The sequence below is a fragment of the Drosophila montana genome, unplaced genomic scaffold (genome assembly GCF_035044405.1).
Source record: "Drosophila montana isolate Dmon_TW-CO22-7 unplaced genomic scaffold, ASM3504440v1 contig_3733_1, whole genome shotgun sequence".
In the NCBI taxonomy this organism is placed as follows: domain Eukaryota; kingdom Metazoa; phylum Arthropoda; class Insecta; order Diptera; family Drosophilidae; genus Drosophila; species Drosophila montana.
In genome coordinates, this window is record NW_026998620.1 from 7,107,760 (window position 1) to 7,132,154 (window position 24,395).

At 38.2% G+C, this 24,395-nt stretch overlaps 4 protein-coding genes and 1 long non-coding RNA gene across 10 annotated transcripts; 2 read left to right on the forward strand and 3 right to left on the reverse strand.

The window, feature by feature from the left end:
* Window positions 1-515: 515 nt before the first annotated feature.
* On the reverse strand, window positions 516-9,680 carry Tsp96F (Tetraspanin 96F). The gene is made up of 5 exons (XM_064694039.1): window positions 9,295-9,680; window positions 4,202-4,396; window positions 3,845-4,024; window positions 3,567-3,782; window positions 516-2,949 (listed from the first exon to the last, which is right to left on the reverse strand). Exons 1-5 carry the CDS (start codon window positions 9,358-9,360, stop codon window positions 2,800-2,802), a joined length of 807 nt encoding a protein of 268 aa, XP_064550109.1. The 5' UTR covers window positions 9,361-9,680; the 3' UTR covers window positions 516-2,799.
* Window positions 9,681-9,997: 317 nt separating this feature from the next.
* On the forward strand, window positions 9,998-15,079 carry SppL (signal peptide peptidase-like protein). Of its 2 annotated transcripts, none has more exons than XM_064693190.1 (7): window positions 9,998-10,256; window positions 12,745-13,287; window positions 13,817-13,942; window positions 14,003-14,194; window positions 14,258-14,711; window positions 14,777-14,897; window positions 14,957-15,079. In XM_064693190.1, the coding sequence occupies exons 2-7, from the start codon at window positions 12,969-12,971 to the stop codon at window positions 15,023-15,025; spliced, it is 1,281 nt and encodes a 426-aa protein (XP_064549260.1). In that variant the 5' UTR covers window positions 9,998-10,256; window positions 12,745-12,968; the 3' UTR covers window positions 15,026-15,079. The 2 variants fall into 2 exon arrangements, with proteins under 2 accessions (XP_064549260.1, XP_064549261.1); XM_064693191.1 differs by having other exon boundaries at window positions 12,756-13,287.
* A 1,318-nt stretch (window positions 15,080-16,397) lies between these two features.
* Window positions 16,398-20,870, forward strand: Lnk (SH2B adapter-like protein Lnk). Of its 5 annotated transcripts, none has more exons than XM_064693185.1 (4): window positions 16,398-16,552; window positions 17,382-17,987; window positions 18,047-19,390; window positions 20,007-20,870. In XM_064693185.1, the coding sequence occupies exons 2-4, from the start codon at window positions 17,490-17,492 to the stop codon at window positions 20,343-20,345; spliced, it is 2,181 nt and encodes a 726-aa protein (XP_064549255.1). In that variant the 5' UTR covers window positions 16,398-16,552; window positions 17,382-17,489; the 3' UTR covers window positions 20,346-20,870. The 5 variants fall into 5 exon arrangements, with proteins under 5 accessions (XP_064549255.1, XP_064549257.1, XP_064549258.1 ...); XM_064693187.1 differs by having other exon boundaries at window positions 18,065-19,390; XM_064693188.1 differs by having other exon boundaries at window positions 18,047-19,423; window positions 20,007-20,120.
* On the reverse strand, window positions 19,182-24,374 carry LOC135435920 (uncharacterized). The gene is made up of 2 exons (XR_010437455.1): window positions 23,982-24,374; window positions 19,182-19,694 (listed from the first exon to the last, which is right to left on the reverse strand). It is a non-coding gene; the product is annotated as an uncharacterized LOC135435920 (long non-coding RNA).
* On the reverse strand, window positions 21,273-22,392 carry LOC135435919 (adult enhancer factor 1-like). The gene has a single exon (XM_064693192.1). It carries the CDS (start codon window positions 22,243-22,245, stop codon window positions 21,610-21,612), a length of 636 nt encoding a protein of 211 aa, XP_064549262.1. The 5' UTR covers window positions 22,246-22,392; the 3' UTR covers window positions 21,273-21,609.
* Window positions 24,375-24,395: the final 21 nt, after the last annotated feature.

Below are 24,395 nucleotides of genomic sequence, written 5' to 3' on the forward strand. Positions count from 1 at the left end.
GTCCATGAAGGCTCTAACCGTTTGTGGTGGTTACATCTGGTATTTGTTGGTAGGAATATCAGACTCAGCATTGTTTGCCAACATGGTCCGTCCATCAAAGATATCTTGGTCATGCCATCCCTGACGTGCGTGCACCTACATTCCTCTGTTCAGTTGGGATGAGGTTTATTCAACTGATCTACCGGACTCGGGGGCGATGTTTTAAGAGCAGTCTCAAGCTCTTCTTTTAGCGAGGAGGGGAAGGTCGCGCTTGTCGCGGGATGTCTAAAATTTCATTAAAATGTCTTCACCCAACTCATCAATGACGAGCTTCACTATTTTCCTCACATTTGCGAAACTATAAGCCACATGTCTACACAAGGTAATTGGACAGGACACACTTACCTGTATTTATTCAACAAGAACCGTCTAACACAGGCTGAACTAATGCAAAAAAATCAATACAATCAATTATTAAGAAAGGAAAAGGCTTAATTACATTGCGTCTTCGAATTGAATTAGAAGACACTTCCAAATATTTGTTAAATAGATGTTTATTTAGTTTTGAAATATCAATAATATGTCACTGCTTAAATACATTCTTTTGAATGTATTATATTCATGTTTTGAATTCTGCAATTATGCATCTGGCTGTGAATATCTATACTTAATAATTTATTGCGATTTTTGAGCATCCATATTTCTATGGACTTCTAAATATTGCTTCCATTGCTATTTTGTGCTCAGATATAAAGCAACAATATTTGGTTGTGACTGAAGACATTCCAAATGGGCTTTACATTGCCAGCATTCGAATTTGATTAATGCAATATGATTTATGTATTTTGATGTATTGATTTTGATTCTTAATGGTTTATGAGCTTGAGGTTTTTATGACATTTATGTTATGTGTTAAATCGTTTTACTTGAGTGGTTCATTAAATTTCTATATATATTTGTTTATAAAAATGTTTTGCTACAATTTGAACGCATTAATTTTGTTACTTGGATTTGTTATACATATATGTATGTTGTGTTGTGTGTGAAATTGTTCACTTAGGCTACATTTTTTCAAATTTAACTCCATTTGCACGAACATTTTTAGTTCACTAAATCAAAAATTGGCTTAACTACTATAAAATGTAAATAAATGTTTACTTTTTTTTTGTATGTGTAAATTTAAATATATATTTATTTATTTAGGTTTATTTGTAAAGTAATGTAAATTTAATTTAATTTTGTCATTGGATTGGTTGTAGATTTGATTTATTTAAACGTTGTGAAGGGTACAAAGTATGACGCTCAGCTACGTTTAACTAACAACAAAATTCATATAACAACAATAAAAATACAAAATTCGTTTAGTTTCGCATGTATGAGAAATAAAAATACATGGTTAAAATATATATATATATATATATATATATATATATGAATATATATATATGTATGTATATGTAAGAATATATATATGTGGCTGTGTGTGTAGATGCATGTATATTTGTATGAGTTTATATGGGGTTTCGAGTGTAATAAGTATACAAAATATAAAAAATACGTTTCGTACAGCTAGTAAAAATAAATTCATGATGTACTTTCATTAATGTTTGTTTAAGTTACATATTAATTGTACTTTGATTAATTAATAATAAATAATATTTTGATTCGAAAACTTATTAGTATGTGTATTCGTGTGCGCGTAAATGTATGTGTGTGTGAGTAAATGTTGTTTCGAGCGTATTTAATAAATGGCAGGGTATTGTACAGAGAGCTGCTAATTAACAGCATATTCAACAGTGCTTGAACTACAGCGCGCCAACATCGGCTACAAATGTTAATTAGTTAACAGTGCGCTGTCAGTTAACATTCGAGTTAAAAACAAATTTTGTAAATAGATAAAATATTTGGCATTTAATTTCGCGAAGCTCAACGAATTTCATTTAATAATTACTTATTCCTTTAGCACATGATTTCACACAAGAGAAATGATAAGAGTTTTTGGGCTTGGATCTTTGGATGGCAACGCCGAATCAGAACTAAACTGTGTGGGCATTTAATCATTTGTCACTTGTGGAATGCTCATTAGATTGATTCTTACCAAATAATGCGTACGAGTCAAGAGTGTTTTACGAACATTAAGGTTGAAAAAAAAAGAGCTATGATTGCATTTATAATTCCGTGTTTTTGGCAAATAAGTTTTACTGTTGTGCTTAAATTGCTAATGTATGATTTCTATATAGTACGAGTGTCTTACTATATTTATGTATTCATAAAACGTTTTTATTTTTTTTTTTAATTTGAAACTTTTTGCCTTACGCGGTCGGACTTTTCTAATATTTAGGTGTTTACTGCTGTGTATAGAGTTATGTTTGTTGCTAATATAAAATGTGATTTGTTTTCTGTTTGTTTATGTAGAAATATTTTAGAAAAGTTGCTGCGTATCAAGTTCATATAAAGTTCATTCAATTTCTTATTTCTTTCATTAATTGCGTATATTTATTAAATGGCTTTTAAGGTCACTGCAACCTCATGCGCCATTTCAATTTCTTTAACTCTTTGTCGATTTCAAATCTTCCACAATTGCTCAGTTGTTTGTTAAAGTACTACAAAAGTGTTTTAAAGTATTCGCAAGGACTGACAGCCTTCAAATGTAGCCCGCTACAGCTGTTGTTGCCGTTGTTGTTGCTATTGTTGTCAGTGCTAAATGCATTTCATTCGCACCAATTGTTGTTGTTTTTAGTAACGCTTATGCTTTAGTTTACATTTGGTTTGTTAGTACTTCTCATCGTCCGTTATTTCCCTATGGGAATTCTGTAATTCTCAGGCCTTGTAGTGCTGATTCCTCACCGCACAGCACAGGCTCAGGGCAAAGGTCAGCGACAGCAGCTCCAACAGTATCACAGCGGCGGTAATGGCAAATATGGTAACCCAATTCTCGTAAATGATCTCAATCAGCTTATCAACGCAGCCCTGTAAAGCAGAAATTAAAAAACCTAATATTATTACTATGAACGACAGTGTATAAACACACGCTGTGTGTGTGTGTGTGTGTATCTGCTTCTCATTTTCATTAAAAATGTTTATTGATTGTTTATTAAACGAATTCCTCTATAGAGGAAGTTTCTGCACAGACATTAAAAGTGCGTGCGGAATATCAATAATAATTAATACATTTTTATCGTCTTTTGTGTCAGGCGTAGAATTTTGATTGCCTTGAGCGTTGAGAAGCAAAACAATTAACGAAAGGGATTATTAATTTTCATGCTCAAGCGCTTGACGGTGCTTAAAAACCTCAGATAACCGTCAATGGTTAAAGATATATTTATATATACCACAAAAAAAATATAAAGAGATGGCAAATAAACAATATATTCGCCATGTAATATTCGTTTATAAATAAAGCTTATAGCCAAAATGTGAGTTTTTATTGGAATGTTTCAAATTAGTCATTTAATATTTTGAAGCCCTAGATGGATAGAGAAATCCGAAAGATTCCCGTTCATATCTTTCCTCAGATTATTTCAAATGCTGTCAAGCGAAAAAAAAAAAACAAAATGAAATTCTCACTCATTGTCATTCGATTTTACCTGCTGATAAATGTACGTATTCAAGGGACCTCCGAATTTTAAGATACGCCACTTTTCACACTCGTTATCCTTGATATCCTCTTTGCAACACGATTCAGGTATATTGTAAAGCACATTCATGGAAGAGACGGCAATATCAACTATATTGGTGCGATCCACATTATTAAAACGACTCGTGGCCCAATCGCCGGGTCCATCTGCGCCGCAGCACTTCAACTGCAAACAGAAAATAAAGTAAATCAGTTGAGATATGAAGTAATACCTATGATAATATTTACATTCTTTTGCAGCGTATCAAAGGTCACGGTGCGCGAACTCATGCTCGACTGTCCGTACTCCTCCTGCACAGATGATTTAACCGCCGCACGCACAATGTCATCCAGTTTGTCTTTGTTGTGGAAGGCCCAAGCACCGGCTGCAATTTGCGCCACCATCACGATGAGTATGACACAGAAGAACTGCAAAGAATTGGCAATTAATGAATGAGATCTGTGCGTAAGTGCATATGGGTGTAAATATGCTAAAGCATGCAGTCGGAATAATTTAATCAAGAGGCTGGTGGGCGAGCCAGTGCAGACGTTGTGGGATGTGTGGGTAGATTTTCAATGCAATCTGCGAATCTGGGCTCCACTTACCGAGACAAGCAGACACTGGGACTCGCGACATACGCCCAAGCAGCCAAAGAATGCGCCCAGGGTGATCAGTATGCCAATGGCCAGGAAGACATAGAGCGCTATATGATAATGATTATACGATTGTGTCATCGACAGCATAAACGTGGGATCCGTTAGCATCCACAGCGAGGTGATCACAATGGTCAGGCCGATGAGCTGTAAAAGGAATGCAAAAGATTCAAAATTGGATAATTAGCTTTCGTTCTTCTTCTTTTTTTTTTTAAATAGGTCATGCGTTCATTAGTTTACTTAGTGAAGTAACGTCATGTTTTGCTCAATCTCATCAATCGAAATGCTTCAATGACGCCATACATGTGTGTGTGTGTGTGTGTGTGTATAACTGTGCGGCACGCCCCACTAGAGAGGGCGGCAATTAAAGCGGGAGGCAAAAGTCGTGCCAACTATTTGAACGTATTACCCCCCGCCAGCCATTAAGACATGGGCATTATGAAACATGGTTCGTTTGTAACTCATGATGTCAGCAGACAGCCAAATTTTATATTTTTCATCATTTCATGACGCTACGTTCCTGTTTATTTGTTTGTGCAAATGTCTGTGTTTACGTTTTAATAAAATTAAGAGCCACATTTTATTTCCTTTTTTCTGTTTTGTTTTGTTTTGTTTCGTTTTGTTTTTTACTTGGCAACATTTGCCAAGACATTGAACCAAGCCCCGAAGCCGATGAGAGGCCATAACCTTATCTACGGGCTGGGGGATTATCAAGAAGGCGACGGGAATCTCTTAATACGCCAGCTAATATGTTCAGCTGTGTACTCATATTACTTGTGTACTATATACCACGCTCCAAGCTGATTATATTCATTCCTAATAAGCACTCGCACATGTACATAAATTTGCATATTGTGTTACTCATTTCTCTCCGATTGGCACTGAAACTGTGGTCATGTTCATCTGTAGACTATTAGGAAATGCACTATGCGGGCATGCCGATAAGTAAATACCCTTTATTATACCAACATTATACCAGGCATTGCTCGATCCCTGGTTTAACATCTTACAAATTAAGTATTTAAAGTACATTTTTGGCGTGAGAATAATCTCTCTTAATGCGTTATATATTTGAAGATAAATGTAAAGAGAGATAAATCATTCATCGTTACTTAGAACAGAGTTAGGGTTAATATAAAAGCACCATTTATTTTATCTTAATGGTTATGAATGCCGTTCACATAAAATGAATGTTACATTTCTATGGAAATTGGAGACGTTCTTAGATTTGATCTGATATCAAAATGAATTCATTTAAGGAATTTAAGTACAAATATACAGTATATTGTTTTTAAGTGAATGCACGACGTATGCATTTGTGTATTTTAAATGGGAATCTACAGAGCTCACATAATAAATTGTAAATATTTATATGCACAAATGTATGTAGACAGTAGAAGATATTTCCACAAAGGCAGTGTTTGCTTCATTTATCTGCATTTTAGCCCCAACTTTGTACACATTAATATTAAAGTTTTTTTTTAAAAAAGCAAACTAAAGTTGCCACTGGAACAGGTTGGAGCTGAGCTGCATTTGCAATGTTGCACTTTGCCTCACACTATGTTGCCGCATTGTGACATATGAGGCATACGAATACTGCAACAATCGCAAAGCACACAATAACTCAACCGCTAAAATGTTTAAATGTTTGACTATTAAATAAGTCATAATGCAGTCCAGTGCGTAGTTAGAGATGCGTCAATCTCTCAGCTGTACCCATTCGCTTTCACTTTTATTACACCTTCTACTAAATTTATGATTATAGAGCAAAGAACACCTGAAACGGAAACACCTGCCTAACGGAAATAACAATTTTCCGCTAACAATGGTCTGGTGCAAAAAACAAATACGAATGATATGCAACATTTCGTTTCGTCATGCCACAGATGAACTACCGTAAATATGGAAAACTTATAATATATATTTAATACTATGTTGTTTTGTTTACAGCTAAATTTGCGTTTGTTTTTAATACTTTGACAAATTGTTGCTATTTAGTATTTAATGAAAGCTTTCAGTCATTGGAATTGTTAAGAGAATAATACATTTAAAAACCATAAAACGTCTTAAATAAAATATTATATGCTTTATTGAGACCGTTTTTAAAGTTTGCTGTTTTTTAAACGCTTTTGAATAAAGTGCTACTGTTTGCAACTTAAAAAATTTAATTGTAATAGAAATATTTGAAAACAATGTAATTTTCTCAATATTGTCATAAATATGTCGTGCAGTTTTAAGGTCTTTCAGAACACACAGCTTTATTTTTTTCCTTAATATAAAGAATAATGTACTTTTCTAACTTTAACCTTGTACATGCGCATATCCATTGGTAGGGTATACAAACTACCCAAAAATATCCCAAAATGCCGTTATTACATTACATCAAATGAAAACATTTGTACTTCTTTGGTTTTAAGCTGCGGTAAAATGAACCAGTTAGTTGAACCAAAGTTAGGCTTAAAAACCGTGTCTCCAAATTGATATTTGTAGAAATTGTATAAATGGGAAAAGACGTTCAAATAAAAAGACAAACTTGTTCTGCGTATGATATACCAGAATATCTATTACAAGAATGTTTATGCTTTATGTAGTCGGATACACTTTTTGCTACCCATCTTATACACAATCAATGGTCTTACGGTACACAAATATAAGCCCAGCTCTGCGTGCGGGTGGTCTTCGAGTTGCGCTCTTAGGCACCTTAAGAGCGAGTTGAAGAGTCGGACAGAGTTTGCGCGAAGACAAGAGAACAAGAGAATCGTTGAAAAATAGGCCAAAGCAAAGTGCATTCTGGGGGCCAGTTTGTAAGTGTGAGTGTCTGAATGAAGGAAAAAACAACAAAACACTTACAGTTGTAATACAAACGTTGTAATTGCCAGAAAATTTATTGCATATGTATGCACACACACACACACACACACATGATCGCATGCATGTAAGTACATGATGCATACAAAAGTGACAAAATGTCGCGTGCAGGCAAAATGTATGTCAAATATTTAATAAAATGTGCAAACTCCTTACATGACCTACATCACTGTGGGGCAAAAAGCTCAGAGGCAGAATCGTGGATAAGTGTCCTCGGTTAGCTTTCCTCCTTATGCAATATTTATCGCAAATTGGCCACACGTAATTTTCTATATGATGCAAGCAAACGTATGAATAATTGTGCGAAAAATAGCACAATGAATTATGAGCAAAAAGAATAAGGAGGAGAGCAAATCATCTAAATTAATTGCCGGGCAGGCAAGAGACGCAAGCGATGTCCACCAGCAACACAGCGGATGATCATAGCTTCTAACTAAATGGCGGCATCTGTGGCGGCCAGACGGGCAGTCAGTCGGTCGGTCGGTTGGTCGGTCGATCGGTCGCGCAGTATCAATGGAACGTCAGAGCATTAGCGTCAACTGAAATCGTGGCGCTTGATCACGATCACGCAGCCCCGCAGCGATGTTGATGAAAATGGAAATGCTATGGAAAACTATGTCACAGTGTTGCAAATATGCATGGAAAAACTAAAATAAAAAATGCCGCCAATGCAAGCAAAATCTATATAATTCGGATTTACTCCAACTGTTATTAAACATATTTAATTCTCTAAATCATAAATGGGCATCTCTCTCGAAAAGTCCGCCAAGGCCAAAGTCTAAAACAGCTAATCTTTTCTTATAAAATCCAGCAATATTCACTCAAAAATATTCATTAAATTGCGAATATGAGATAAAGGCTTTCTATTGGAAAGATGTGTACGAAACGTTGATCTCAAATCCATCCAAAATCGATATTTAAACTAGAATCACATTCAACAAATCTTAACGATAATATTGATGTTTAACGTTAAGTAAGATTAAAGATATATAACTGTACAAAACATAGTATGGTTATATTCATTTATATTTAGACAAAAAAAAGATGAAAGATACATGTAAATGTAATATCTGATAACTTAAATTTGTCAATTTCTGAAAGTATTTATATTTATATATATTTATAAATTTATACATATATATTTTTTTTAAATTTTATAAAGCGTACACGAGTGTTATGTGCATGCATTAATGAATAAATTTCACCACTGTGGCCAACAAGAAGATTCTCCCACCTCCTACCAATGGCTGAAGCAACACCAAGAGAAAAATCAACATCCACACGGAACGAAAGCAAAACGTTTTTGTTGGTTTGTTCGAAAATAGATTTGACTAATAAATACTATAGGGAAAAATCGAAATAGCAACAACAAAATAACAAAAACTAAAAACAAAATTGAAAATGAAAATTTTACCCGAAAAGCAAGAACAACATAAAACACAAACAGAAAGGAAATAACAATTAAAGCGACGTCTCGATGTGGAAATAGTAAATTGCGTAAAACGAAAAAAAAAAATACACACAATTCGTTGAACCCTTTCAACGAGAAGTAACTGTTGAAAAGAGAGAACTTTTAGTGGGGAGTGGCGCACCCGAAAGGCGCCAAATGTAGGTCCTGCCCATACACAACAAATGTACATGTGAGTGTGTATACAGATACATACACGGGCGTCAAAGCAATGAATGAGCAGTTGCTTCATTTTTTTTTGTTGATAAGAAGAGAAGAAAACGAGGTGTAGCAAGAAGCAGAACTCAATCTTAACAACAAGGCACGCATATAAAAATAAAAAACCAACAGGAAAAGGCCAACAAGAAAACAAGAAAAACAACACAACTCAATGTGTGGGAGCAGCACAAAGGAGGGGGCAAAAAAGAGCGCGATGCTTTCGCTGCCTGTCTATCTGCCGTGTGCGTGTGTGCGCGTGTGGGTGTGTGTCGCATAATCTCCACCCACAGCGGAACTTCTATTGTTTTTTGAAGTAGGGTGTGAGCAGCAGCAGTTGAGAGCGTGCGCGCAAGCAAAGGCATCGGCGTAGGGAACGCGCACGCATACACTGAAAAACGCGCCATGCAAGTTTCTATTGATGTGTTCCAGTTGCTGTTTGTATTAGTGAGCTGGCTGATTCTATGGTTGTGTTGTTGTTTTCAGTGTTGTTGCTGTCTTCTTGCATACCTACCCAAAATAAGATGTTTATAAGGACCATCAAATATTTGACACACGAACAGCACCCGTTGAGACCCATTTTATGGCTTTAATTTAATTTTTTCGCACAGTTTGCGTTTACTTTGACGGCTTTTTCACCACCGTTGACTTCCTGCCGTATGAAACTGAGAAGCTGCGTTTGCCCCTTGCAGCCTTTAATGCAATTTCTCTACTCGTTGCACTTGCACACTTTTTAAAACAATTCGGTTGGCGCCCGATTTTTCGAAATCGGTTAAAAACACTTTTAGTTTAAATCATTAAAATCCGTTTTATTTCCGTTAAGCGCGTTGCATTTAGCAATAATTTAAATTTTTATTTGTACATCGAAGCAGCAGCGGCGCTCTCTCAATCGCGTCTGAATCAGTGTGGCCGTTTATAATATTATTGATAATCCACTTATCGCTTGAATATGTAAAATCGTTATCGATTGAACAACTCGTTTTGAACATTGTACAACACTGCTTTAAACATTTATACACTTTTAATACGATAATTTTAGAATGATTCCACGTTTTGATGAGGTAAAAAATATGGCAAGCCCCTATTTAATAATTGGCCGTACATTGTTGAATATATCGATGATTGCACAAAATCAAATTGTTTACTATAATCGATACACAAATATCGTTAAAGAATTGGGAACATTTATGGCTTCGCGGTGTTGGGTCACACTCGCAGTTCGTTGTTTTTCTTACAGAAAAAAAACAGTAAAAGAGTGCAGAGAGAAATAGTGAAAAAATGCATTATTAGTTACAAATCTGCAATTGAATAATCAGTGAATTGTGCATTACCCTGCAGCTATTTCACAAAAATTCAAAATGCGTACGCAAATTATGTAGCTGCTGTGGCTTTTCCACCAAATCAAAAGAATATCGGTACAAAAGGAAAACAAAATACACAGCCAAACGCGAATGTAAATGTGAAGCACAGGGCAAAGTAAGCAAAAGCAATACCCCAAACAGGCGTCCGCTCACAGCCGCCCCCACCCACCCATTGGTGCCACAAATACTGTACACCACATCGAGGTGCACTGAATTCGAAACAGGCTGCTGCTGCCGCTTGCCTCTAAGTTTTAAGTAATTAAAGACCTGCACCCTGATACCCCCCGCCCCTATCCCAGCCATCAATATACACATGCCCCCACAGTGAGTGTTTGTGTTTGTGTGTGTGTGTGTGTGTGTCTTGTAATTTTGTTACGCAGTGGAGCGGTGCGGCAGCCGTTCAAGTGAAGTCTAAGCATTTTGTATACGAGAAAAACGTATAAGCTTTGCCTGCGCTTTAAGGTTTGTTGTTGTTACGGTATTTGATGTTGTACATATAAAATTTCACAAGTGTTGCATTTGAAGCCAGTTGCGGGGCCACTTCTCGCTTTAAGCCGTGTTGTTGTTATGCTTTGCGTGCATGTGTGTGTGTGTGTATTGGCTAAAAAACAATACATTGAAGTAGTATAAAAGCCAAACAGCAAAACTCAGCAACTTGCATTGCATACATATATGTACATATGTATGTAAAAGAAAAACATATATGCACATGTATATGTATTAAGTGATGACCATATAATTAGTGATATTTTTTTTTTTTATTTAAACTTAATGTTTGTGTAAGGCAAATATCATTAAAGATAGCTGTGTTGATTAACATGCAAGTTATAAATTGATAAAAATAAAACAAAAATAAACTATGTGGACAGAAAGCTTTAATAAAAAAAATAGTGTTCCTAATTATTTGGCCCACACTGTGTACATTGCTTTTGGGTTTTCCGCTCTGCGTTTGAGCGTGCCTCATAAGTAAATTTCACTTTCACCTTCGATGTGGGCAGTTTATAGTTGCGGCCACGGCTGACCAATTACTTTGTACTTTATATTAAAATTGGGCGAGTTTTAAATTAGAAAGTGAACTCTTTCTGCGTGTGTTTGAGTGTTGAGTGTTTGTGTGTGGCTTCTTAATTTGCGTTAATTAATTAATGATTGCCTCCATTGGAGTATGTGTGTATGCCCACACTTTACTCTTCTGCCTGTCTGCCATATAATTTAATTCTAATTAGCCCCATTCTGACCCACCAGAAGATTGCATCTAATTATCTGACTGTCTGACCGTTGCCTCGCTCTGACAACTTTAACAAGCGTGCAACGTGTGGGAACTGTTAAATTGTTGCATTGAAAAGGGGGACACACATTCAGATATTTCAATCATTTGCAAGCCACACACACACACACACACACACTCTCCCATGCACACAGACAGCATGTAACACTTTGCATTTCGAACAATGCACATAATATAGAGCGCGCAACGACAACATGCGGCAACATCAACAATAAGAGGCAACTAGGAAGTTGTTGGCAATTGTTTCGCTTTTGTTTAGTGCTTCATTTCTCTATTAACGAACTGCTTGATTATCATTAACAGCTTGCTGCACACGACATTAACAGTAACATAACGTTAACATAGCAGAAGTGCAACAACCCAACAACAGCAGCAGACGCAATTACATGTCATATCTTGCTAGACCATGATATACCCTGTTTTTTTTAGTTGTACTCATATGCTTAAAAGTATGCTATGCGTGCATTACGAATTTGGCATAGAGAAATTTGAACAAATCGTTCTTCAGATTGTGCATGATTATACTATTCGCATCCTTGATTGTTTTCTTCTTCTTAATTAAGCTTTCAATCAGTATACAATAAACAAATATACCTGTCTGCAATGTTGGTATTTGTTGGCTTCAAAATTTGAGTTTTTGAAAGTTAAAAAAGTTAAACATATTAAAATACAATTTACATGTTCACTCATCCAAGCATAATATAATTAAGATCTCTCATCATGCATACCCTATGAGCCTTTCTAATACAATGGGTATCTAAACAGCAGGAGGTGTGGTGAGGGGGGGGCATGTGTAAATATGCCATAGAATTTGTTGCAATGATAACAATAGACTACAACAACAACAACCGCAAGTGGGCAAAGCATAACAGAAACTAGGTAATACTTTTATAATTTATTCTAGCTACTTTTTATGGCCTTCTTTTTTGTGCTGAGACCCGTTTTTATTTTCACACACTGGCTTTGCTCTGTTCCGCTTTTGTAGTAGGGTGTAAATCTTGAGCCAGCATGAAAGTTAACCTTTCTGTTAAACTTTGGGACTTAAAGGTCTTTCAAGCGTGTACTCAGCATAAATCATAAAATTTGTTGTTTGTTTTTTGATTGAGTGTGTGTGTGTGTTTGTGCGTGTGTGTGTGTACAACTACTGTCGCAGGGCAGCTGTTTAAAGTTCTACCAGAAACAAAGGCAAATAGATGAACGCAAACAAGGAAAAATAACAAGAATAACAGCGAACAATATTTGGGGTTTACCAAAGCAGGTCTCGAGCAGACCGCACCGCAAGCTTATCACTATCCCAATAAACCAAAACAAATTTCAGTTTCATTGCAGCCAGCAGCGTCGCAGAGACAACAACCTAGCAGCAGCAGCAGCAGTTGACGGAGATAAGCAGCAACGCAGCAAGGCAGCACTGACAGCAGGGGCAGCTGCACGCACTGATAACAATTGATACTGATTACCGAATACTCAATACTGGTCCCGATTCAACCCGCGTGTCTCCTGCGCAGCGGCAGCGGCCACCTTCTCGCTTATCATTGACCGAGCATGTCGCACGGCAGCGCCGGCGCGCAAACTGTTGGCGGTGGCGTTGGCGGCGGCAGTGTCGGCGGCGGCAGCTTGGGCGGAGCAGCGGCAGCAGCAGCAGCGGCAGGAGCTGGCTCTGAATATCGCGAACTGCATTGGACTGTATCGAGCGTGATGGACTCCTCTCGCGTATCCACCTGCCTAATATCAATGCTGCTGATTGTCTATGGCAGCTTTCGCAGTCTCAACATTGAGCAGGAAGCGCGGGAGCGAGAGCAAAAGAAACGCAATGAATCTATGACGAATCTGCTAACCGGCGACCACGTCGAGAAGGATCCAAGTAAGTCAACCCCGTCACTACAAACCCGTCCACATGCTCCGTACTTATCGGATCTCTATATCATATAGGTCGGTTGATAATTTTATTACTATAGGAAGAAATTTTATATTTTTTCAATATATATATTAACCGTTTCCCAACCATGCTACTATATCATAAATATCTATAGTAATAATCGGTCGACAAATTAGTTATTGTAGGGAAAAGTGTTTTGTTTTTTTGTAAATATATATCATTTATATAAAACTATTATAAAGATATTCTTTTGTCCGAACGTACTATATTTTAGCCGTTGCTCTGAACTTGACCGATTATCTGATATTTTGACAACATTTTTTATAGATACTTCGCTTAATTTACTTTATAATATAGCTCTTATATGAAAAATCGTTCAAATTTCCCTAAAAACAATTAAATTTCAAGTTCAAGGAACATTTAAGTAGCATTAAATTGGTTTGGGTTTAACCTTTTTAATTAGCGTAAAGAAAATTGTTAATAATATAGCTTGATTACCTCCACTCTGTTGCAGCGGATAAGTTTGCCACGTTGGATACGATGCATGCGCTGTGCTTGCCACTGGGTGCTTCCATATCGCTGCTCATCATGTTCTTCTTTTTTGACTCAATGCAGCTGCTCTTTGCCGTGTGTACAGCCAGTAAGTGGAACATGTTGTTTTTTATGTGCCCACCTGCTCACATTATCCGTATATTCACAGTTATTGCCACTGTGGCGCTGGCATTTCTGCTCTTGCCCATGTGCCAGTATATAATACGCCCCTGCTCGGATGGTAAACGCTTCTCCTTTGGCATCTGTGGACGTTTTACGGCAGCGGAGCTATTTAGCTTTACACTCTCCGTCTCAATTGTGTGCGTTTGGGTGCTTACTGGGCACTGGCTGCTTATGGATGGTAAACATAATTTCAGCATCTGGAATTTGTGTTTAAATGTACTTAACTATCTATTCATTTTAGCCATGGGCATGGGTCTGTGTGTCGCCTTTATTGCGTTCGTGCGATTGCCCAGCTTGAAGGTGTCGACGCTGCTGTTAACCGGTCTGCTGATCTATGACGTTTTTTGGGTATTCCTTTCATCGTACATATTTAGCACAAATGTGATGGTCAAGGTGGCCACACGACCCGCCGAGAATCCCGTTGGCATTGTGGCGCGCAAATTGAATTTGGGCGGCATTGTGCGGGACACACCGAAGCTAAACTTACCGGGCAAACTGGTTTTCCCCAGCATTCACAACACGGGTCATTTCTCGATGCTCGGCCTGGGCGATGTGGTTATGCCAGGTCTACTGTTGTGCTTTGTGCTACGTTATGATGCCTATAAAAAGTCACAGGGCTTTACATCGGACCCAACACTATCACCGCCAAGGGGTGTTGGCTCCAGGTTGACATATTTTCATTGTTCCTTATTGGGGTAAGTGGGACGCAAGTGTTGATGCAAGTGAAAGGTTTTTCAATTAAGTACTCGGTCTTCTTTAGTTATTTCCTCGGTCTGTTAACGGCAACGGTCAGTTCGGAGGTCTTTAAGGCCGCACAACCCGCCTTACTCTATTTGGTGCCGTTCACGTTATTGCCACTGCTGCTGATGGCCTATTTAAAGGTATGTATAAGCCGTCCTAATACGTATTAAATATGCTCTAACTATTATGTCTCCCGTAGGGCGATCTGCGACGCATGTGGAGCGAACCGTTTATAGCGCATCCACCATCAAAACAATTGGAAGTCTGAGTGTACTCTATCTTAAATCAGAATTAATGAAAAACTTAAAAAACTAAAAACAAACACGAGAAAAAATCGAAAAGGGAAACAGAAAACAGAAAATGAATTCTCTCTCGATAACATACGTATGGTTTACTTATACGTATCAAGGTTATTTTAAGTTAGGTGATCCACTTTTTAGTGAAGTAACAGCAAAACCGAATAATAAATGTACGTAGTTTTAGTATAAGTGGGAAAGTTTTTTTGAAAACCACACAAATGTACATGTATGTATATGTTAATGTAATTTGGCTTTACGCTACGCAAAGCAAAAATTAGAAACAGTTTATGCTGGCCGTAATATTCAATTTGATGCATAAGAAAGAATGATTTCAGATGCGCTTCAATCTCATACAGACTCAAGCTGCATTCTTACTTACATACTAACCTGCATATACTTTAGTAAGGGTTTAGTATAATAGTTTTTTTTCATTTAGCCACTACTGTTGAGATTTGATTTTGTTCATTTAGATTTAATGCATTTTCAACATTTCCAATCACATGATAAACAAGCATAAAGTTCACCAAATTTCAAATTCGAATCAATTATCAAACTGTATGACAATTTCTGTAAATACTTAATTTTAATATCACAATCACAAATAATAGTTAGTAAGTGCGCCGCATTTTATATTCACATTTCGGTGTTCTTTCAACAAACACATTTGCGTCCCCATTTCCATTTCCATTTTCTGCATTCGAATTTTCACACATACATACATAAATGATAATTTGCCAAAATGCATGTGTTCGTTTTAAACAATAAATATTAAAAGGAGAAAAACAAAGAAACAAAAAAATGTTGCACTCGGGTGTTTCACAGATTAAGTTTCGAGAATTTTAATTATTTATAACGATCAAGCAAAACTAACAATAATACATAAATATAAATATATGCATAGTAGTTACATTTTAATTGTAAGTAAATGCAATTTCGAAACATATAGAAACAATAAAAATGTGAGATTTGAACATAAACTATTTAAATTAATGTGTTTACTTAAATACTGGGACATTCAAGGTCTGACTACTGCGGCTGTAATTCCCTATTTGTTGTCAGATAGGGTGAAATCGTGATAATCTATTTATTGAAATCAAACAATATTGGGAATAAAAGTTATGATTTTTGTAAGACATTTGAATGAAATAAACATCAGATCTAATTATATCCCTGCCCGAAAGCAACAGTTTAGTATCTATTAAACGCAAATTCAAAATAGCGCTTAAAACACGAAATACTAAACACCAAATATTCGACTAATCGACTTATTCGATAATTAGGGCGTAATGGAGGTGTACCGATAAATTTATAAATAACGATTGATAATATTGGTGGTGTCTGGACGATAGACGATTATATTGCGTTGTGTTTTTCTTCTGGAAAATAAAATTATAGTAGGAGAAATAGTGAATAAGTGCAACAAAAAAATAAGTGAAATACCTCATTTTATAGTTATTGTGTTCGCCTGTTAATAGCTACATAAACAACGGGCAAATGTAAGTTGAATCACTACAAAAAATTTAACGCCGAGAACGAATGTGTAGGTGTGCTACGCACACATACACACGCTGAGCGTAAAACAAGTTGCATTTCAATCACAAAGTGGCAAGAAATATTATAAATGACATTAAAATTGTGTTTTCTTTGAATCCGCTGACTCCAGCTTATCATCAAATTTGCAAAACAAAAACAAAACAGCAGACATCACACACCAACACGCATACTACATATTTCATATGTATGTGTGTAGAACGTAATACGCCTACGCTTTACGAAAAGTCCCATTTACTACAAACCGAGCACGTAAAAACAAACACGCAACATACACGCAAAATGAGCAACGTAAACGCGAAATGAGTAACGTTGCACATTTCAGGAGTTTGTTCATAAGTACCCAGTGGGAACTTGATCAAAGGGCCCCGAAGCGTAATATATAAACCCACCAAAGAATTTTCAGAATGGTATCGCGATTTGAAGATAAATATATCTTTTAATTAAAACAATTTAGATATTGATTGCCGTTAGAGCCTCGTTTTACTTACTTCAATTTAAATGTTTAACAAAAGCAATAGTATGAATTCTTATTAGAAGACGACTCCCATATAGTTTTTGGAGCATATCTCAGTGAGAGATTCTATTTTGTCTGTTTTCATACAATTAACCACATCATTTGATATTAAACAATTGATAAGCAAAATCTTTGGGGCTAATGTGTAAGTAAATACATATATTACAATTTCTTTTAATCCATGTTTTGAAAGAAATTAGCAGTTTTCTTACCTACAACGGGAGATTTATTAAACCGAGAATTCATTTTTATTGCAGCACCACGGATTTCAACTGGGTAACTCTTGCGCCAAACTGAATATAAACGGGAATAGCGGGCCGGAGCCGCGCCACCACCCACACAGACAACAGCAGACCTTTGGCCACATGGGTGGAAACAGCGCAGCTGCCAATTCGAACGCTTTCAGCGCCGGCGGCTACATTGGACCGACCACAAGTCTGGGTGCCGCCGGTGGTAGCGATTTGATACCAGCGCCAATGGGCACTGGCAATGCATTGGGCAGCACAACCTTTACATACGGCGGGACTAGCTGGGAGGAATTCTGCGATCGTCATGCGCGAGTGGCCGCTAGCGACTTTGCCAAAGCGTGTATTAACTACATTAATGGCAATCTGCCACCGGAGGTGGCTCGTAGCATACCACATCGCAGCTTTGCTGTAAAGTTTGTCGAATACTTCTCAGAGCACTACGATACAGAGTTCTTTCGACGACGCAGTAATCTGAAGACAGACATTGGATCCCTGTTTTGTGAAGGCGGCGGTGATGGCGGTGGCGGTTTCGATACGGAGGAGCACGAGGTGTCCAGACTATTTCCCAAGTCGCTGCTACGGCGCCTCTCCTTCAAGGGACTGCGCAAGGGCAAGGTGAGCGTACTCCGAGTGGACGATGCTCGGTGGGGTGATAAATCAATGTTTAATTTTAGAAGCTCTTCTTTTTGCAGGCGTTCTTTCACAAGAACTCGGACGATGTGGACGGCGTGGGTAGCAGCAAGCAGAGCAGCAAAACGAAGTTGGCTAAAATAGTGGTCGAGTGCCGCAAGGAGGGCATTGTCAACAATTTGACTGCCGAGAGCTTGGACCAGACGACGGGCACACAAAAGTGGGAGAAATGCCGCCTGGCGCTGGTCAAGGCTGTGGGCGGTTACATGCTTGAATTTTATACGCCACCTAAGGCACCAAAGCCACACAGCGGCGTCTTCTGCTTCCTCATTTCGGAGGCACGCGAAACAACCACCCTGGAGATGCCCGATCGCCTGAACACGTTTGTGCTCAAGGCCGACAACAACATGGAGTACGTTATTGAGGCAGCGAGTGCTGACGAAATGCGCAGTTGGCTGGCCACAATACGTTATTGCATGCGAACACCGCCAACACAGCAACCGATGCTCAATTCTGATGTCATTGCGGTGGCCATGCAAACCTCACCGGTGACTACCAATCCGAATCCAACAACAGGCGGTCCCAGTGGTGCATTGGGAGGTATACAAAATCCTCAATATCAGCAGCAAGGTGGTCTTGTCTTGGGCGGTTCCAATGGAAATTTGGTTAACTCACAGTCAGCGGATAGCGCATTGGCCGCCATCTCGTCGAGTAATAGTAACGCGAATGCACCTGCCGGCAATGATGTGAATGCCATTTCTCAGGCTAGCATCGAGCTGAGTAGCACGCCACCCGAAATACCATCACGTCCATCGCGAGGCGAGCGGGGAGAACAGCGTTTGTCAGCCTCCAGTAATTTCGATGGCACCGAGCTGGTTGAAACAGAATCCGACGTGAATGTAGCCGATCTGACAGCGGAGATGCGTCAGTTTCCCTGGTTCCATGGCACGTTACCGCGCGCTGAAGCCGCTCGCATGGTCCTGCAATCGGAGGCAGCGGGCCATGGTTACTTTTTGGTCCGCCAAAGCGAAACACGACGTGGCGAGTTTGTGTTAACATTCAATTTTCAAGGACGTGCCAAGCATCTGCGGCTGACAATCTCCGAAAAGGGCCAGTGCCGAGTGCAACATCTTTGGTTCCCCACCATACAAGAGATGCTTGAACATTTTCGACACAATCCCATACCGCTCGAGTCGGGCGGCACATCCGATGTGACGCTCACGGATTGGGTGCATCACACTAGTAGACTGAACGATGGAGCCCCCATAACAACAATTGCCGCCGCAGCGCATGAGCCGGGCGCCGATGCGTCCGCTGGAGCGAGCAACGCTGCCGGCAGCTCTGGCCATGCGAATGGCAATGGCAATGGACATCCATCGCCGAGACATGTGAGATAGCCAAAATTTTGGAGTCAATTCAGTGTCAGTGATGGTTTTTATTTTCCTTTATTTGATTTTGCAACTTTCTCATTTCATAATCAAGAATCCAGGCAACTACCTCAGCGTAGTATTCCAGTTTAGACTTCAAACTTATTATTAAAAATTAAATGTCGATTTAATATTCAAAACTGCCCATTGAATGTGTAAAAATATACAACAATTGTCCGAAAACATCTATACATTTCCGACACTATGTAAAATGTCTTCTTTTTCATCCAGTTGTCCGTCTACATAATATCATTAATTAGTGAGACTAAACAAATAGAAAAAACAAATTAAAAAAAAAAGGAAGATATTTAACTGTTTTAAGTAGTCAAGCATAGTAATAATGAAATTAGGTAATGAAATGTTACTGATCTCAAAAGTTTTAGTTTATGTTAATTTGAAAATTATTTGTTTAGTAGTTCTTTTTGGGAAATACAAATCTTTTCTTTCATGTTCATTGTGTTTAGTTTGAATGCGTTACCAATTGTCGCATGCTTTATGTTTAACCTGTTCACCCAAAAAGTAAACAATTGAATTTTGCAACGAAACCTAATTGGGATCTGCTTTTAACCATTTACAGCGCAACGAAGTGATTACCATGAATCTAAGTGTTCGCCTAAAGACAAACGAAATCGAACTGCCACAAGAGCCAACACACGTCTATTTTCCGGAGCAAGTCTACTTTCATTTGGATCCCACAACGCTGACCGTGCACAATTCGCCACCGGCAGGTCAAGGTTTTCTAGATCAGCCGCACCTGCGTGCATCGAACGCTTCACTGCAGGCAACCCATCCGGGCGTGGGGACGACACGCCATGCCGCTGACACCGGATCCAATAGTGGTGCACCCGGCAGCGGTGGAGCAACTGGAGCTGAGTGCAGCGGACGCGCCATTGATAATCAGTATAGCTTCACTTAGGCAAATGTCGCCAGTGGATTGATTTTGAACTTCTTTCGCGGAATTTTTTTTTTTTGTGCCATTGCATAGCAGCAGCAGCGAAAATTATTTGTATTTGTTTTTATCCTTTTCTGTATCTTCACTTGTGTTTGCTAAAAGATGTGTAAGTCGTATATTTCTTGTTTCTATTAGTTTTAGAGCCTTTTTGGAAGACATAAAGTAACTGAATATTATTACGATTATGATTGTATACATTAAATAGCTAAATATGTGTGTTCATTTTAAGTAAATATGTAAGTGTTGTATGTATAACAAAAACAAAACAAAAATTGTAAATTTGGTGGCACCAAAGGTGCAACATTTGCGAATCCTAAAACTTCCTGCTTTACAAAAAAAAAATACATACATATATACATAATATATATAGAAAAATATATATATATATATCTATATACATATACTACACTTATAAATATAAAATCATATATATATTTAAATTATATCAAAACTGATAAACTACAATAAATGAAGTTATATGAATGCAAATGGTTTAAGCTCTCCAGCCAATATTTAACAGAATACCTGCAAATAACATTTTCTGTTATCGCTTGGGTCAGCCATGTGACCTGAAATGTTAACATTCCACTAAATTGACTTTAAGCAGGGAGCGTTACTTTCCAGTGAAAGAAAGTAACTATCTCTAAATGTAAAACTTTTTGTGCTGAATGATCAGTTATAAACTCATTTACAAAAAATTTCGCTAAATCCATATGAGGACCTTTATTTCAGTTCGTGCTTCATAAATCGATGAACGTCAAACGAATTTTGATACGCTTATGATGGGTTAAAGATAGTACGAGTTGATTCGAATATTACACGGCTGGGAAATGGAAGGATAAATGCTACAGTCTAAAATTAGAAGCAAGAAACTTGCACAGGGCAAGGCCGTTTAGAGAGCGTTTACTGTATTTTCTTTACATTAAATTCGACTTAGCATTTAACACGATAACGGGAGTACATTTCAAATTTAGACTTGTTTAAATTCAAATATCTCCCAAACATATGCATATGTACAAATGTTGGACATGCTACGGTTGAGCTTTGTTAATATTTAATTGCGTTCTGCGTAGCAGGTAAATAACCCGTTTGAGTACATATGAGTATATTTAAATTTATGTAAATGTATTGCGCTTGTTATTGTGTATGTATCGCATCTGTAACTGTATCGGCTGTATCTAGTATAACTGTGTTTCTTCCACTATTCAGTAATGCTGGCAGAACCAAGCTAGCACTTGTGAATGCGTAGATGGTTTTGTAGGGTACTCTTTTGCCGGAATTGCTTGGGGCAGTAGGAACAGTTGTAGGGTTTCTCCCCGGTGTGGATCTTCATATGGTTGTTGAGCGTGGCCACCTGCCGGAAACTAGCATCACAGATCTTACACTTGTACGGCTTCTCGCCCGTATGCGTTTTAATGTGGTTAATCAGGGTGCTCTGCTGTGAGAAGAAGCGCCGACAGACGCTGCAGCCAAACGGTCGATCCGGATTATCGCTCCTTAACATATTAATGTTGCCCACACTTATCCGAGGACTTTGCTCGGCCTGGCTGGGTTCGGGTTTTGGGTGAGCCGCCGCTGTTCCCGCTGATGCCGCAGACGCCGCCGCCGCCGCCGCATTGCTGGCTACCAAAGAGCTTACTGTTGTGCTGCCTTCAAGGAAATGCAGCAGCGGATGGTGATCCAGCTGGAGGAAGTTGGGTGTTGTGTTGTGCAGGTTGTTGGGCAACAGACCGTTTGTCAGCTGCTGTGCACCGTGTCCGAGATGTGCTGGCATGGCCGAGTGCTCAAATCTTGCTGGCTGGCTGGCGAGATTCGTGTGCGTCCTTATGTGGCTGATGAGCGAGCCCTGCTGCCTGAACTGCATATGGCAGTAGGAGCACGTATACGGCTTGTCGCCGGTATGAATTTTTTTGTAATTGGCCAGCGTCGTAAGCTGGCTTTAATTCTTATCACATAAATATATATAAAAATATATTTATTTAACACCCTAGTTTCTCAAGTCGAAGTTAGCCGAGCAGCTGCAATAATCGAATGATATCGATTAGCCACCACATGCATAAGTGGAGGTTGTGGATAAAATTTGGTTATCAAGAAATCAGTGGCAACATACATCTGCATTGGTTATTTTAGACAACTAGAAAATGCGGCTCTGTACTATTAATGATTTATTATTTGCGATTTCGCAACATGATAATTCAAAGTAAATTTTAAAGTAGCGCTGCCAACCATCCAGTATATCGATATGAAATGCATTTGGAGCGGATGATATGGATCGAGTTATTTTGTGAGTAATGTTGGCAACCAGTGCCATACTTGATTCACAAAAATAACCGATTCGGTTATCGCACAACAAGTTTGGCGCTTTTGTTTAAATTTGATTGAAAGCTAATTTACAATTGGAAATGGTCAATGTAAGCAAAACCAGAATTTTAACCCAATCCGCTACTTTTAAAATAGCAATTTAACTTTAATTCTCTTAACATAAATAACAATTGCACTCATGCACGTACTTATTGACAAAATCCCATTGAACGTGAAGTGTAATTAAATACACACATTCTTGATCTTAGTGCCAATAGTTGTTTATTCGCACAATGGTAATTATTATATTATTACACAATAGCCTATTCTGAATTCAAATAAAATTGATGTTTTGTTCATGCATTCCACTTCCGCCTTACAAAGTGTGAGGTTTGCAACTGTTGATGTTCAGTTTCCGCATTAAAATCTTAAATGCATTTGAGTTTCTTTATTAGCGTTTGTATCTTGTTCCCTACATAAATATAAAACCTTGTAATTTTATGAACCTTATCATTTTATGACACTACCTTTATCCCAGCGCTATTAACTGACAGGCGTGATTCAATCAATAGCTGTTGTTTCTCCATATCATCACCGCATTATGAAAACAAACAAAGCCCCGGCGAGGCCACCAAAAAACGAAAACAACATCGACGGTGCCACCTTACAACCGGTGCCTGTTCTGCGAGACAAATGGCACGTAGCAACAGTTGGGACGCTGAACTAAAATCCAAATTTGTTTTTTATGCTGTTGTTTACCAGATTATTCTGGGAATATTTCGTTGTACGGTTACCTGAATATGGTCAGCGGGCAACAGTTTTTAATTTGAATAATCAATCTGTTGAAAAATACCCTACAAGTATTTGAAATGCTCAAGACAATTGACTGCTGCAGGCGGAGGCGGAGGCGGAGGCGGATGCAGTGGGTGTCTAAAAATAACTTCAATTATGCTATTTATTGTTGCAGCTGGCGCAAAAACCGGCAAAGCCGACAAACAACAATTCACCCCCAGATTGTGTGAACGAAAATGTGCAGATGTAAATATGAATGCAAGGCTTAGCTCGTCAAACCAGTTGCTTGCAAACTGTTGATCGATTTCTAACTGTTTTTACATGAAAATTTCAAAAATGTAGGAGTACACAAACACAGCGTAATCGCAACAACTTTGTACATTTTTGGGCTTATCGGTGTTGTATTTTTTATTTATTTATTTTTTGCTGTAGCTGCCCATTTTAGGCGTTTGCTTATCAAGCAATTTCGAAATGGCTTTATATGTACATACATATGTATATGCTTACAGTGCTTTTCATTCGTATAGCGGTTTTTTGTTGTCCATTTTTAATGCCCAAATTATTCAGCGGCACGTGAATATCATCAAAATACGCTTATCATTTGATCAGCAGCGTCGTGGGGAGGGGGCGTGAAAATTAGCAAACAAACGTAATGTGTGAAACTTTTTATATTAAATTTCGATTGAAAAAAAAGTAAAGGTATTAAAATTTAAAAATTTATTTTCAATCATGATCTGTACAAGGATTGAAGATCTGTGAAATAAGTGCCTGAGTGCACGAGCCACCCATGCCCCTGGATGAATTAATAACAATTGAATTTGATTTAGGTGGGTGCAAAATTGAGAGTCAGCCCACCAATCAGATATGCATAAAACTTTCCAGGCCGCCGGATGCGAGCTTCTCAACTGACGTCGCGTTGGC

What these genes read in the sequence shown, in the direction of transcription:
- Tsp96F (XM_064694039.1), bottom strand. Translation starts at nt 9,360, where the DNA reads ATGGGTCTCAACGGGTGCTGTTCGTGTGTCAAATATTTGATGGTCCTT. An exon ending in TTGATACGCTGCAAAAGAAT is followed by an intron (nt 3,783 to 3,844) that starts GTAAATATTATC and finishes TTCTGTTTGCAG; the next exon opens with TTGAAGTGCTGCGGCGCAGA. An exon ending in ATACGTACATTTATCAGCAG is followed by an intron (nt 2,950 to 3,566) that starts GTAAAATCGAAT and finishes TCTGCTTTACAG; the next exon opens with GGCTGCGTTGATAAGCTGAT.
- Lnk (XM_064693185.1), top strand. Translation starts at nt 17,490, where the DNA reads ATGGGTGGAAACAGCGCAGCTGCCAATTCGAACGCTTTCAGCGCCGGC. An exon ending in AGGGACTGCGCAAGGGCAAG is followed by an intron (nt 17,988 to 18,046) that starts GTGAGCGTACTC and finishes GTTTAATTTTAG; the next exon opens with AAGCTCTTCTTTTTGCAGGC. An exon ending in GACATCCATCGCCGAGACAT is followed by an intron (nt 19,391 to 20,006) that starts GTGAGATAGCCA and finishes AACCATTTACAG; the next exon opens with CGCAACGAAGTGATTACCAT.
- LOC135435919 (XM_064693192.1), bottom strand. Translation starts at nt 22,245, where the DNA reads ATGCAGTTCAGGCAGCAGGGCTCGCTCATCAGCCACATAAGGACGCAC.
- SppL (XM_064693190.1), top strand. Translation starts at nt 12,969, where the DNA reads ATGTCGCACGGCAGCGCCGGCGCGCAAACTGTTGGCGGTGGCGTTGGC. An exon ending in GCACTGGCTGCTTATGGATG is followed by an intron (nt 14,195 to 14,257) that starts GTAAACATAATT and finishes TATTCATTTTAG; the next exon opens with CCATGGGCATGGGTCTGTGT. An exon ending in TTTCATTGTTCCTTATTGGG is followed by an intron (nt 14,712 to 14,776) that starts GTAAGTGGGACG and finishes GGTCTTCTTTAG; the next exon opens with TTATTTCCTCGGTCTGTTAA.